The sequence below is a fragment of the Heptranchias perlo genome, chromosome 23 (assembly GCF_035084215.1).
Source record: "Heptranchias perlo isolate sHepPer1 chromosome 23, sHepPer1.hap1, whole genome shotgun sequence".
In the NCBI taxonomy this organism is placed as follows: domain Eukaryota; kingdom Metazoa; phylum Chordata; class Chondrichthyes; order Hexanchiformes; family Hexanchidae; genus Heptranchias; species Heptranchias perlo.
The window spans coordinates 8630666-8645465 of NC_090347.1; the positions used below are offsets into that span (position 1 = coordinate 8630666).

Sequence of the window (14800 nt, forward strand, 5' to 3'; positions counted from 1 at the left end):
GACAGAGGGCGAGAGCGAGAGACAGACAGAGAGACAGACAGACAGAGAGCGAGAGAGAGAGAGAGACAGACAGAGGGCGAGAGAGAGAGAGAGACAGAGAGAGTGAGAGCGAGAGAGCGAGAGAGACAGACAGAGGGCGAGAGCGAGAGCGAGAGAGAGACAGACAGAGAGCGAGAGAGAGAGAGAGAGAGAGACAGACAGACAGAGGGCGAGAGAGAGAGAGACAGACAGAGAGTGAGAGTGAGAGCGAGAGAGACAGACAGAGGGCGAGAGAGAGAGAGACAGACAGACAGACAGACACAGACAGACAGACACAGACAGACACAGACAGACAGACAGACAGACAGACAGACAGACAGACAGACAGACAGACAGACCGGGCGAGAGAGAGAGACAGACAGAGGGAGAGAGCGAGAGAACATAAGAACATAAGAAATAGGAGCAGGAGTAGGCCAATCGGCTCCTCGAGCCTGCTCCGCCATTCAATAAGATCATGGCTGATCTGATCCCAACCTCAAATCTAAATTCAGGTCCAATTTCCTGCCCGCTCCCCGTAACCCCTAATTCCCTTTACTTCTAGGAAACTGTCTATTTCTGTTTTAAATTTATTTAATGATGTAGCTTCCACAGCTTCCTGGATCAGCAAATTCCACAGACCTAGTACCCTCTGAGTGAAGAAGTTTCTCCTCATCTCACTTTTGAAAGAGCAGCCCCTTATTCTAAGATTATGCCCCCTAGTTCTAGTTTCACCCATCCTTGGGAACATCCTTACCGCATCCACCTGATCAAGCCCCTTCACAATCTTATATATTTCAATAAGATCGCCTCTCATTCTTCTGAACTCCAATGAGTAGAGTCCCAATCTACTCAACCTCTCCTCATATGTCCGCCCCCTCATCCCTGGGATTAACCGAGTGAACCTTCTTTGTACTGCCTCGAGAGCAAGTATGTCTTTTCTTAAGTATGGAGACCAAAACTGTATGCAGTATTCCAGGTGCGGTCTCACCAATACCTTATATAACTCCCTGTTTTTATATTCTATCCCCCTAGCAATAAAAGCCAACATTCCGTTGGCCTTCTTGATCACCTGCTGCACCTGCATACTAACTTTTTGATTTTCTTGCACTAGGACCCCCAGATCCCTTTGTACTGCAGTACTTTCCAGTCTCTTGCCATTAAGATAATAACTTGCTCTCTGATTTTTCCTGCCAAAGTGCATAACCTCACATTTTCCAATATTGTATTGCATCTGCCAAATCTCCGCCCACTCACCCAGCCTGTCTATATCCCCCTGTAGGTTTTTTATGTCCTCCTCACTCTCTACTTTCGCTCCCATCTTTGTATCATCTGCAAACTTTGATATGTTACACTTGGTCCCCTCCTCCAAATCATTAATATAGATTGTAAAGAGTTGGGGACCCAGCACCGACCCCTGCGGAACACCACTGAGAGGGAGCCAGACAGAGGGCGAGACAGACAGAGAGTCAGACAGAGAGGGAATGCGAGACAGCGACCGATAGATCCCACTTGGAGTCACTGCAATGCAATCAGAAGCAATAATCCCACTGACCTTTCACCTCTCTAGCTGAGGGGCACTGCACTTGAATAATCCTGACCACACTGAGGGGGGGGTAACGCCCCACCCAGCATTCCAAGCAGGCCGAGGTCCAAAACTGTGTTCAGTGATTTCATGCACATCCATTCGCGTAGTGCAAAAGTCAGCTTGGTCACCGTGACCACTGCTACTCATATACACACACCCAGCTCTTGAGAGAGGGTGCAGTGAACCCTGTGACCCACCCACTGTTCACCTGGGAGACTTGACTCCCCCCCCCCCCCCCCCCTCTAGACCCCGGCCAGGGTTGCTGGGATTGAGCCTCTTACCACCGATGGCTCCTCCAACAGGGTCATGTCGTACCCACTCAACGCAGCCACAAACAACACCGCCCTCACATCCTCAAAACAGCCAATCCACTTCCGGCGTTCCGTGCGCTGGCCTCCAACATCGTACAGCCTGAAATCCACAAGGGAAAAAAAAACAATAGCTTGTTACCTCAGGGTTTGAGAGATTTGATCCCCACCCAATTTACCCGCCTACCTCCAGGGGGCTCCTCTAGTCAGAAAGGAAAGAGGAATTAACCTTCCAACACTAGCCCTGTCGTAGGGTCGGCAACCCTCCAGGATTAGCCTGGAGTCTCCCAGAATTTTTTTTTAAATATATAAACGCAGCGAGTTGTGATGATCTGGAATGCACTGTCTGAAAGGGCGGTGGAAGCAGATTCAATAATAACTTTCAAAAGGGAATTGGATAAATACTTGAAGGGAAAAAATTTGCAGGGCTATGGGGAAAGAGCAGGGGGAGTGGGACTAATCGGATAGCTCTTTCAAAGAGCTGACACGAGCACGATGGATCGAATGGCCTCCTTCTGTGCTGTAACATACTTTGATACTATGAATCTAAAGTCTCACCTAGTAAGAGCACTGCCTGGAGTGGTACCAAGCCATACAGGTTAGCAAGGTCCCAGATTCAATCTGTGGTTTGTACGCAGTCAGCTGAACATTTAGCCCTGAACCAACATCACTATAAAACAGATTATCTGGTCATTATCTCATTGCTGTCTGTGGGACCTTGCTGTGAGTAAATTGGCTGCCATTTATCCTATATTACAACAGTGACTACACTTCAAAAAAAAAAGTACTTCATTGGCTGTAAGGAGCTTTGGGACATCCTGCAGTTGTGAAAGGCGCTATATAAATACAAAAATTTCTTTCGATCTTAGCTGGGGTAATAGGGAACATAGGAACTGGAGTAGGCCATTCAGCCCCTCGAGCCTGTTCCGCCATTCATTGAGATCATGGTCGATCTGTGACCTAACTCCATATACCTGCCTTAGCCCCATATCCCTTAATACCTTTGGTTAACAAAACTCTATCAATCTCAGATTTAAAATTAACAATTGAGCTAGCATCACCTTCTGTTTGTGGACGAGCGTTCCAAATTCCTACCACCCTTTGCATGTAGAGATGTTTCCTAACTTCACTCCTGGCTTTCATTTTCAGGCTATGTTCCCTAGTCCTAGACTCCCCAACCAGGGGGTACAACAATTTGACTCAGTGCCCTCGACTTTAGGGTTTTGGGGGGGGGGGGGGGGGTGGGGGGTGGGGAGAGTGGAATTCAGCCACGAATTCCTGCAGCTGATTTGTTTTTCAGCGACTGCTATCGGGGCAAGTGCGGACTGTGGGCTGAGGCCAAACAGCCCACTCTCACCCACTGCCTAGTCCCACACATGGAGAATAGCCACTTGGGGGAGGTACCATAGGTCTAATAGCAACCTGTGGAACTGTACCCCAGCAGGCAGTCAGCGTCATCGGGAGAGCGGAGGGGGGAAATAGGAAAAAAAACAAAAATGGGGGTTGGGGAGGTGGGGCGAAGCCACCTTAAACCTGCAGCACCCCCTAGCCAGTTAGCCTGACAGTATCAAGCCAGGTCCCCAGTTTAATTACACGCAAGGACACAGTATTAACGCGACAGGCGTCTGGAACCTATTGAACGATTAATCACATCAAGAAATGCACTTTTACTGGGATTATACTGTTAATTTTTAAGCGGTTCTGGATTGGCTGAGCAGCCTCCGTTAAAATGGCTGGTGTTGCTGTTGTACGTGTGTTTATTCTTGTAATATTGTGTTTTTAAATTGAGGTTACAGCACCACCTCTGGGGTAAATAAGAACAGCAGGTCTACGAGCTATATTATCTATGAGAAAATCACCCATTGATTTCAATGTACTTGGGACATTACATAGAATTTACAGCAGAGAAACAGGTCATTCTGGAGTTTATGCTCCACAGGAGTCTCCTCCCACCCCTCGTCATCTAATCCTTTCAGCATATCCTTCTATTCCTTTCTCCCTCAAGTTTATCTCGCCTCTCCTTAAATGCCACGGTGTTACGACTCGAGGATTTTAACACAATATAGTTTTGCGACTGTGTGCACCTTCTGTGTGTTACACTTTGGCTGTAATATTGCAATTTAGTTCAATGCTGGTGATTCGGGTGGGAGGGGGGGGGGGATCACATGACATGGCCCTCCCAGCCCTCCGTCTCCCAACTCCCTCGACTCAGAAGGCCCAAGTCCAGCTAAAGTTCCCAAACTTCCTTTCCCTCATGGATTTTTTTCCTCCTCATCTTTCTGAAGGCTCCTGGTTTCCTTCAAAGTCTGTTGACTCTTTCCTTCATCTCTTCATTCCTGGACCACTTTTTTTTTTCAAACCTCTTGTTGAGCCTCTCAATAGTTGAAGTGACGATTCAGCTGGTGGACACTCCAGTTAAAGAGCTCACCTTAAAAGGCGCGTCAGTGCGCAAACCTTCAGTGCCTCAGAGCAGGGACAGAGTCCTGCTTCAGTCAGGCCCCGATCCATAACGTCAAGAGTCTGAGTCTGGGAGGGGCAATAAATCATTCCAGTCAAAAGATTTGTTGACAGACATTTGGAACACCGACCGTTTGGGAGATTTCCCAACGTTCCCAGTGTGGGCACAAAGAGAGGTTTTCTGGCCTCCTTCCGTGCACCAGATGTCGGAAGGTTCCAGAACCGGCTGACGTTGACATTCCGAGGTTTGCTGACTTTGAGGTCACCTGTGAGCAGACCTAAAGGCGGCAATTATCTTTCTACTTATCAATCCAGTTTAATAGAGTTGTCGGGTAGATTGGAGCAGGAGAGGGCAAGGAAAAACCACGGGCGGTTTCTCTGCGTGATCAAGACAGTTCTCAGCTGCAATTTTCCCCTTTACCCAAACAATAAAATCAAGAAGAGCACTACTAGGTACAGCATTTGGGCAAAGCCACAGTAAACTTCCTGTTTATCCACTGTTCTTATGGCCTCGCCCCTCCCCATCTCTAACCTCCTCCAGCCCTACAACCCTCCGCGTCTCTGCGCCCCTCCAGTGTTGGCCTCTTGTACATCCCAGATTTCCTTTGTCCCCACCATTGGCGGCCGTGCCTTCAGCTGCCTAGGCCCTAAGCTCTGGAATTCCCTCCCTAAACCTCTCCGCCTCTCTCCTCCTCCTTTAAGACGCTCCTTAAAACCTACCTCTTCGACCAAGCTTTTGGTCACCTATACGAACGTCTCCTTCTTTGGCTTGGTGTCAATTTGTGTCTGATAACGCTCCCGTGAAGCGCCTTGGGATGTTTTACTACACCATATAAATGCAAGTTGCTGCCCTCACCATCATCTCCCTGCCTTTGGTATCGCATCAGTACCTTAGAAGGCCCCTTCTCCATCCTAACCATGCTGGCAATGACAAAATCTTCCACCATCAACGTTAACCTGACTGTTCTCTCATGTGCTGGCGGACCTACTGCAGATTTTCTGTTGTTTTAGTGCATTTTTTTCCTCCCTTTCTAATCTCTGCCTTTTGCATCTATTCCCTGAAGGCAACAGAAAAGCTAGTGTGCATTCACCGCAGTAAATGAGATCGGACCCATTATGCTTGGGTTCTATTGTCAAAGGCTGCATTAACAAACAAATCTGTGGCGGGAGTCACTGACTGGAAAATTACACTGAGGCCCCGTTATCATTTCCTTTGTGTGAATGACAGAAGATATTACACACACACACGCTAAACATTCACTGAGCTATCAGTGTCGCTAACAAACTCAACGCAGATAACTGCAACATTAAGGCACAAGAGGAAAGTTTTCATTCTTGCCTCGGTTGCTTCATTAAGCAACCCTAACTACATGTAAATGTCGGAACACTATGCCAGCAAGGTGATTTGCACTGTGTCAATCTGCTTGTTTCTTCGACCAGGCTCCTAGGCTACTGGAGCCTGCTCCGCTTGGCCAGTTTGCTCCTATTTCCCATTCTACTTGCCTATCTCCCACCCCTTCAGTGATTCACACACACTGTCTCATACATGTCTTTTGATTTCTCTCATTATGCCTCTGATTGAGTCATACTGATATCACTTCTGGCATTTAACCATCTCCCAGTCAACATTTAAGCACTTCACAGGTCGTTCAATTTATTTTCCCTGTGTGCGTTTACGTTTCCTCCCCTTCCCCCCCGTTCTATTCCTTTTTAAATCCTGTTCATCTGTAATATCTTCCAATTTTGAGGAATGGTCCACACCCAAAACATCTGTTCTCTCCACAGATGTTGACCCGCTGAGTGTTTGCTATATTTGTTTTAGATTCAGTATTCGCATTTTGTTCAAAGTTTTCTTTTTTGTCCGGACTCTAAGTTCCGCTATCAGAAGCCGCACTTTGGACTCTCTCCCTAAACCAGGTTACCTTGTTTCCCCCGATTCTTTTCTTGCAGAGAATTGCGTAGTATTTAAGCACAGGGACAGGCCATTCAGCCCAACAGGTCTGTGCCGGTGTTTATGCTCCACACGAGTTTCCTGCCACCTTACTTTGCCCAACCCTATCACCAAGTCCTTCCAGAAGCCCTTTTTAAAAATCTCCTTCAGCCGTGCATCAGTAGCACCTCAATTAAACCTGCCTGTCTGCTGCTCGTTGCTCCGCCTTCCCATTGTAAAGTAACTTACGAATTCGATATGTGAGCGGCACATTAAACTGCCGAAAAGACATACTTGCTCTCGAGGCAGTACAAAGAAGGTTCACTCGGTTAATCCCGGGGGTGAGGGGGCGGACATATGAGGAGAGGTTGAGTGGATTGGGACTCTACTCATTGGAGTTCAGAAGAATGCGAGGTGATCTTATAGAAACATATAAGATTGTGAAGGGGCTTGATCGGGTGGATGCGGTAAGGATGTTCCCAAGGATGGGTGAAACTAGAACTAGGGGGCATAATCTAAGAATAAGGGGCTGCTCTTTCAAAACTGAGATGAGGAGAAACTTCTTCACTCAGAGCGTAGTAGGTCTGTGGAATTTGCTGCCCCAAGAAGCTGTGGAAGCTACATCATTAAATAAATTTAAAACAGAAATAGACAGTTTCCTAGAAGTAAAGGGAATTAGGGGTTACGGGGAGCGGGCAGGAAATTGGACATGAATTTAGATTTGAGGTTAGGGTCAGATCAGCCATGATCTTATTGAATGGCGGAGCAGGCTCGAGGGGCCGATTGGCCTACTCCTGCTCCCATTTCTTATGTTCTTAATCTGGTTACAAATCCCAGATTTAGGGACAGCTTTAAAAACTCTTAACTTTATTTTGTCCTTCCTAAAGATTATGGCCTGCCTCACATCCCACTCCATTCTTAAATCTCTCCTGAATTCTATCAAATTACCACAGACTGTTCTTGATGGTTCAGTGAACAGAAGTGTGGAACTGAGCCACACCGGTATGGGAGACCTGTTCCCAGTCAGTCAATGCTGGGTTGATTTGATCTCAACTGGGATGATCGCTGGGGCACTACAATTAACCTCAACACTACTGCACCACAGGGGTGAAAATTACAACAACTTGCATTTATATCGCGCCTTTAATGTTGCAAAACATCCCAAGGCTTTCACAGGAGCGTTATCAAACAAAATTTGACACTGATAAGGAGACATCAGGACAGGTGACCAACAACTTGGTCAAAGAGGTAGGTTTTAAGGAGGAGTGAGAGGTAGAGAGGGGTGGAGGGGTTTAGGGAGGGAATTCCAGAGCTTAGGGCCTAGGCAGCTGAAGGCACGGCCGCCAATGGTGCAGCAATGAAAATCGGGGATGCGCAAGAGGCCAGAATTGGAGGAGCGCTGAGATCTCAGAGGGTTGTAGGAGGTCGCAGAGATAGGGAGAGGCGAGGCCACGGAGGGATTTGAAAGCAAGGATGAGAATTTTAAAATAGAAGCATTGTCGGACTGGGAGCCAACGTAGGTCAGCGAGCACCCAGGGTTCCTGCTGCGGAACATTGCCCAGTGGCACAGCTGGAAAGAGAGTGTGTCGATTTGGGCTGGGCTCTGCTTCCATCAGTCTGCAACATTCACCATCTAGGCTTACTCACCAAGGCTCTCTTGGATGAAAGTAATGGAGGATGGCCGAATGAAACCGTAGAGGGTGGGGCGGAAAGGAGGGGACCTGGAGGAGATTACACTAACTCATGCCTGGCCTAACAGTCAATGAATATCTCAATGCATCATATGAGCAACAAACCTCACTGGCGAGTGATCCAAATCAGCCTCACTGTTTGAGGTATTTATCACACCACACTGCCACTCCTTGACCAAGACCATCAAAATCTATCAGTTAATAGACCACACCAGCCAATTCTATGGAGTACCAAGAGCTTGCATTTATATAGTGCCTTTAACGTAGTGAAACATCCTAAGGCTCTTCACAGGAGCGTATCAGACAGAATCTGACACCGAGCCACATAAGGAGATATTAGGACAGGTGACCAAAAGCTTGGTCAAAGAGATAGGTTTTTAAGGAGTACCTTAAAACAGGAGGAGAGAGAGAGAGAGGCTCATGGGTTTAGGGAGGGAATTTCAGAGCTTAGGGCCTGGACAGCTGAAGGCACGTAACATAACTGGGGACTATAATTAGAATTTCCCCCACTACATCTAGAAACTTCCATGAGTAATTTCTCGTTGCTACCAGAACCATCCACATTCCAGCATGACCTGAAATCATTCTAACAAATAAACAAACACCTGGCAACACTCCCTAGAGACAGCACAGAAAACCAGGCTATTGTAACTCACTGCAGGCACCCGAGGGAAATTTCCATTTTAAATTCATGTGAAGATGAATTTGCCTTTTGTAAATTAGCACAAAGAAAAACTGCGATTATCCGTATCAAGCTCATTAGCACAGAATTACGCGATAGGAGGGGGAAGAAAGTGTGAATATAATTGCCTGCTTTGTATTAAAGTGATTCGGTTGATGTCACCCAATTGTCTTTGTAATTGAAAGCTTAGAGGATTCTTGTCCCCTTCTGGTCATCAAGCAGCTCGCTATGAAATTGGGATCGTTATTAATGCACAAAAAAAAAATCCCAATCTGTTACTAAAACAAAGACTGGTTCAGGAATAAGCTTCACCGTGAGGTAAATGGTGACCGTGAACATACTGAAAACGTTGGACATGCACAGCAGGTCATTCATTCAGCGCGGAGAGATCAGACAAGCAAATCATTTTGGGTTCCAACGCCATCATCAAAACTGAAAAAAAGTCAAAAAAAGACGATCGAGCATTTTAATAGAATCAGAACTAAGTGGAGCAGGTGGAAAAAAGCCGAGAGGGGGGGAGGAATGAGTGAAATGGCCTGGTGAGTGATTGGAAGAAAGCCAGGAGATGGATAGACGGCCATCATCTTGTTCATCTTTCATTTTTTTTTTTAGTTCTGATGAAGGCCCTAGGACTGAAACATAAACTTAACTATTCTCTCCAGGTGTTGACTGACGTGCTATATCAGCTTCCAGCATTTTCTGTTCTTACGTAGAAATTACAACCTGGAGAAAGGCCACTCGGCCCAAACAGTTTGTGTTGGGCACATGTCCACCACGCGAGCAGTAATCCGAATCCCATGGCCCTGCTCTGATTCCATCTTTTTATCCCCCTTTTCCTTCAGTCAACTGTCCAACCTAATCTTAAACGTTGACACGGTCTCTGGATTTTGACCCAGTGACAATGAAGGAACTCCCTACCTAAGTCAGTGGGGAGCACACTCACCTCTGAGTCAGAAGGTCGTGGGTTCAAGTCCCACTCCAGGGACCTGAGCACAAAATCTAGGATGACACTCCGAGTGCAGTACTGAGGGAGTGCTGCACTGTTGGAGGTGCTGCTTTTCGGTTGAGACATTAAACCAAGGCCCCGTCTGCCCTCTCAGGTGGTTGTAAAAGATCTGAAAGCACTATTTTGAAGAGCAAAGGAGTTCTCACCAGTGTCCTGGGCCAATATTTATCCCTCAATCACTAAAAACATATTAACTAGTGATTTATCGCATTGCTGTTGGTGGGACCTTGCTGTGTGCAAATTGACTGCCGAATTTCCTACGTTACAACAGTGACTACACTTCAATAGTATATCATCGGCTGTGAAGCGCTTTGGGATGTCCGGAGGTCGTGAAAGGCGCTATAGAAATGCAAGCCCTTTCTTTCCTTCCAACAGTACTGTGGGATCACTTTCACCGCACGGACTGCAGCGGTTCAAGGCAGCTCACCACCACCTTCAAGGGGCAACTAGGGATGGGCAATAAATGCTGGCCTTGCCAACGATGCCCACAACCCAAGAATTAATTTTTTAAAAAAGTACAAGAAGAAATCAGAGTTAAAAACTGAACTGTCTCAGGCTACATAAAAAGGGAAAATAAACACAGGTCATTGGTATACATTACATTGCTATGTTCAGCGATCCAGAAAATGAAAAATGAATTCAAGGGAAATGAGAAATCCTAATCCTAAAAAATAAACTCTATCCGAATCCTCAAATGCTCTTTTAATCTCGTATATTAATTATTGATCACGGGAGCCTGTCACTAGCATTTTGCTCGTGTGTTAGTGACTGAACACTTCAATGTGTGCAAATACACAGAAGACAGACAATATAATGTCATTTTAACATCGGGTCCGGTATTAATGTGAAATGACTGAGTATTTTTTTAAAGAATTAATCTAAGAATAAATTGAAGCTCTGCTTCCAAATACATTACTGCAGTTTACTTTATCCTCCCCCAGAATAAAAATTGCTTGTAGCTGAATCCTGGAATTAAAATGTTCCATTTTTAACTTTCTGAATAGTTAAATGTTGAAAAAGTTCAAGATTAAGAAGACCAATCATTTAGGAACATAGGAATTACCAGTCAAAAAAAGACCCAGACCCATCTAAGTTTGTCTTCGACTATCTCGGCAGTCACATGTTACAACTCCAGGGAGTTGTTCACCAATCATAGCAATCAATCTCTATCAATTAGTCTACAACAGACCCTGACATGAGGCGAGGAAAACCCCCAGTGGTGGAGATTTGGGAACCGCAGGTCCAAAGTCACCTGTACCTCACAAGTATGTTCCACTTACCACATGTCATGTCTCAAATTATTCATGTACTGTATCCCAAAATGTTATTTTCTGAAAGAAATCTATCTAATTTGCATTTGAATGAATCAATACTATCTGCTTTCACCGTCTCCCTCGGGACTCTGTTCCATCGATTGACCACTCGCTCACTGAAATATTGTTTCTGCAGATCAGTTTTGAATTTACCTCCCTTCAAGTGCAGGCCGTGACCTCTGGTTCTACTGTTCTGGACAAGATTAAACCACTTGTCATGGTCTATATTATCTAGACCCTTTAGAATCCTAAAAACAGCAATATCACCTCTTAACCTTCTCTTTTCCAATGAGATCATGCCCAATTTACATAATCGCTCCTCATAATCCAATCCTTCCGTTCCCATTCTGGTTGCTCCCCCGTGTACCCTTTCAATAGATGAAATGGTCGTCTTGTATCATGGGGACCGGAGCTATATTTGAATTTTTTTTTTACTTGCAATCTATTTACACCAAACCATGGAGCCAGTGCCACACAGCTCTCACCTCTGCATCCTCACTCAATTCCTTCCTGTAATCCAGAAACGTACAGCCTCAGTCTACCACTGCTTGCACCTTTACAGCATCTTTGAAATGTTATAAATCACTCAAAGCGCTTCACAAAGGCAACCAGCGGACACTGAGCAGGGATGGGAGAAAGGTCGAGGGAGGATAAGCTGAAGACATGGTCAAAGAGGTAGGTTTTGAAGAGGTTTTTGAAGGAGCGGGGAGAGGTAGCAAGGCAGAGAGGTTTCGGGAAAGTGTTCCGGAGTGGGGGCCGAAGGAAGGGTCTGCCACCAAAAGGTGCAGATTAGGAAGAGGAGAAAGGAAAAAAGGCAAAACAGCCAGCCAGAACATAAGAAATAGGAGCAGGAGCCATACGGCCCCTCGAGCCTGCTCCACCATTCAATGAGATCATGGCTGATCATCTACCTCAACTCCACTTCCCCATTCTATCTATCCCCAGATCCCTCGATTCCCATAGCGTCCAAAATGGAGGATACACTTTGGCACATAGCACCAGAGGAGTTGCAGAGGTAGGGAGGGGCAAGACCATAGAGGGGCAGTCCTGTAAGCAAAGGACTATGTTGAGTTACGGTTTTAATATCTATTTGGTCTTACCTAAGCGCATTATGGAGATGGAGAGGGGCTGAAACTAATCTTTGGCAGTTGCGCAAAACAGGCAATGACAAATCGGCCGCCCATTTTACACCCCGCCCAATTTTATTTTCCATTAAGAACAAACGAACTTGCCTTTCTATCGTGCCTTTCACAACTTCAGGTCGTCCCAAAGCACTTTACAGCCAATGATGAGTTTTTGAAGTGTAGTCACTGTTGTAATGTAGCCAACTTGCGCACAGCAAGGTCCCACAAACAGCAATGTTATAATGGCCAGATAATCTGTTTTCTAGTGATATTGGTTGAGGGATAAATATTGGCCAGGACACCAGGGAGAACTCTCCCTGCTCTTCTTCAAATACTGCCATGGGATCTTGTTTTCAAAGACCAATTCCACCCCTGTGTCGTCAGAGCAGGTTCATATACATACGGGTCTGCTCAATCTGGAAGTCAAATTGCTAACAGTTCTAACAAAGCTCTTTAGCACAAAGGAACCCTGGAGTTCTAATACACCTGAACCGCACCCCCCACCCAGTCCCTCTATGAAAACTAATGGAAAAGCAGTCAATTGGCTGGTCTAGAACCAGCGAGAACAGCCAAAGCTGTACCTGCTCCTTCAAAAAGGAGCCAAATAAATATTTAGCTGGTACCGAATTGGAGGGTGAATGGATAGGTATAGATTGAAATGAGCAAATACTCCATGGGGCAATGTGTTGAGCTAGCTGGAACATTGCCTGGGGAGGACAACTGGACAGGGAATGGTGGTTGGGGGGGGGAGGGGGGGGGAGAATATTGTGGAGATTTGTTTGACTTGAGACTGGAGGAGTATCGTGCAGAACTCCCTCTCAGATGATGAAATGAGTGGGGTATAGACCATGACAGAGTGGATTGTACGTGGTCTTTGGAAGCAGTCGGCTTGGTGGGCCAACAGGGAATTTTCTTGTACTGTGCATTTTTATGACCGCAATCCAATAAAGTAATACTGACAAACCCAGAACAAAAACAAACACCGGTCTCTCTCTCTCTCTCAGTAGTGTCACGGACACCAGTGTCCTACACTGTCCACAACAACCTGATGGGTCTCCACACATTATATGAAGCAGATCTGCTCTCCATGAGTCTCATTCAGTTAGAGTCAACTAGATCCAATAAAACTCTCTTCACCTCTGGGAGCTTTAAACACAGCCAAGATTCGGAAACCTACACTGATGAGGGAAGATGGGCCTGTGTCTGCTAAATAATAACACGTCCTTGTTCTTTCATCAATTAGCGCAGATGAACCATTTGAAATATTTCTGGCTGAGAGGCTCCATCCACAGCTTCATTATCCTTTATAATAGGAGCAAAACGGTTTATACAAAAGCCCACATAAACTGATCACCACCCGGAGCTTTTTAAACATTGGAAGCAATTTAATGACGCTCTCCAACTCTTGTCAGTTTTAAAGAACAATCAAGCTTCCCCATGATATCATTGATTCAGGCAATTTTAATTTCTCAAGAAAAACTATTTAAGTCCCTCTTCTGATGGGTCACCGTTTGATATAAAAGCCACTAGAAAATTCTCAGACTAGACTATCAATATCTTTAGACTCAATAACCATTTATCCTTTTGAATTTTAATTGCTTTAATATCTTGTGTTCTTTTTCATTTCTATCTCCAAGATACTAATTAGTCTCTCACACATGTTGCCAACACAAAAAAAACCCTCTGGCTTTGATCTCACCAGAGAAAATCCCAACTTTTCAGATCCCAAGACATTTAGTTGCTCTTTCTAAAAAAAAAGTTTAGTAACATTACAGTAGTGATGAATCCCAAAATCTATTATGTTCTATACCCAGGTTCTACACCTTACTCCAAGTCATCTAATTGGTCCACTTTAATTATAATCCTTGTTTTCAAATCCCTCGACGGCCTCGCCCCCTCCCTATCTCTGTAATCCCCTCCAAGAGGAGGCTCCGTAAACATCCCCATCCTCAATAATGGTAGAGTCCAGCATGTGAGTGAAAAAGACAAGGCTGAAGCTTTTGCAACCATCTTCAGCCAGAAGTGCCGAGTAGATGATCCATCTCGGCCTCCTCCCGATATCCCCATCACAGAAGCCAGTCTTCAGTCAATTCGATTCACTCCACGTGATATCAAGAAACAGCTGAGTGCACTGGATACAATAAAGGCTATGGGCCCCGAAAACATCCCGGCTGTAGTGCTGAAGACTTGTGCTCCAGAACTAGCCGCGCCTCTAGTTCCAGTACAGCTACAACACTGGCATCTACCTGACAATGCGGAAAATTGCCCAAGTATGTCCTGTTCACAAAAAGCAGGACAAATCCAATCCGGCCAATTACCGCCCCATCAGTCTACTCTCAATCAGCAAAGTGATGGAAGGTGTCGTCGACAGTGCTATCAAGCAGCACTTACTCACCAATAACCTGCTCACCGATGCTTAGTTTGGGTTCTGCCAGGACCACTCGGCTCCAGACCTCATTACAGCCTTAGTCCAAACATGGACAAAAGAGCTGAATTCCAGAGGTGAGGTGAGAGTGACTGCCCTTGACATCAAGGCAGCATTTGATCGAGTGAGGCACCAAGGAGCCCTAGTAAAATTGAAGTCAATGGGAATCAGGGGGAAAACTCTCCAGTGGCTGGAGTCATACCTAGCACAAAGTAAGATGGAAGTGGTTGTTGGAGGGCAATCATCTCAGCCCCAGGTCAT

General features: G+C 45.7%; 1 protein-coding gene across 2 annotated transcripts in view; it reads right to left on the reverse strand.

The window, feature by feature from the left end:
- Positions 1 to 14800, reverse strand: part of gnav1 (guanine nucleotide binding protein (G protein) alpha v1) — a 141120-nt gene that overhangs the window by 34532 nt on the left and 91788 nt on the right. For both annotated transcript variants that reach the window (XM_068003958.1, XM_068003957.1), the window contains exon 6: positions 1885 to 2014. In XM_068003958.1, coding sequence (XP_067860059.1) covers positions 1885 to 2014 — 130 coding nt within the window. The remainder of the gene's footprint in view (positions 1 to 1884; positions 2015 to 14800) is intronic.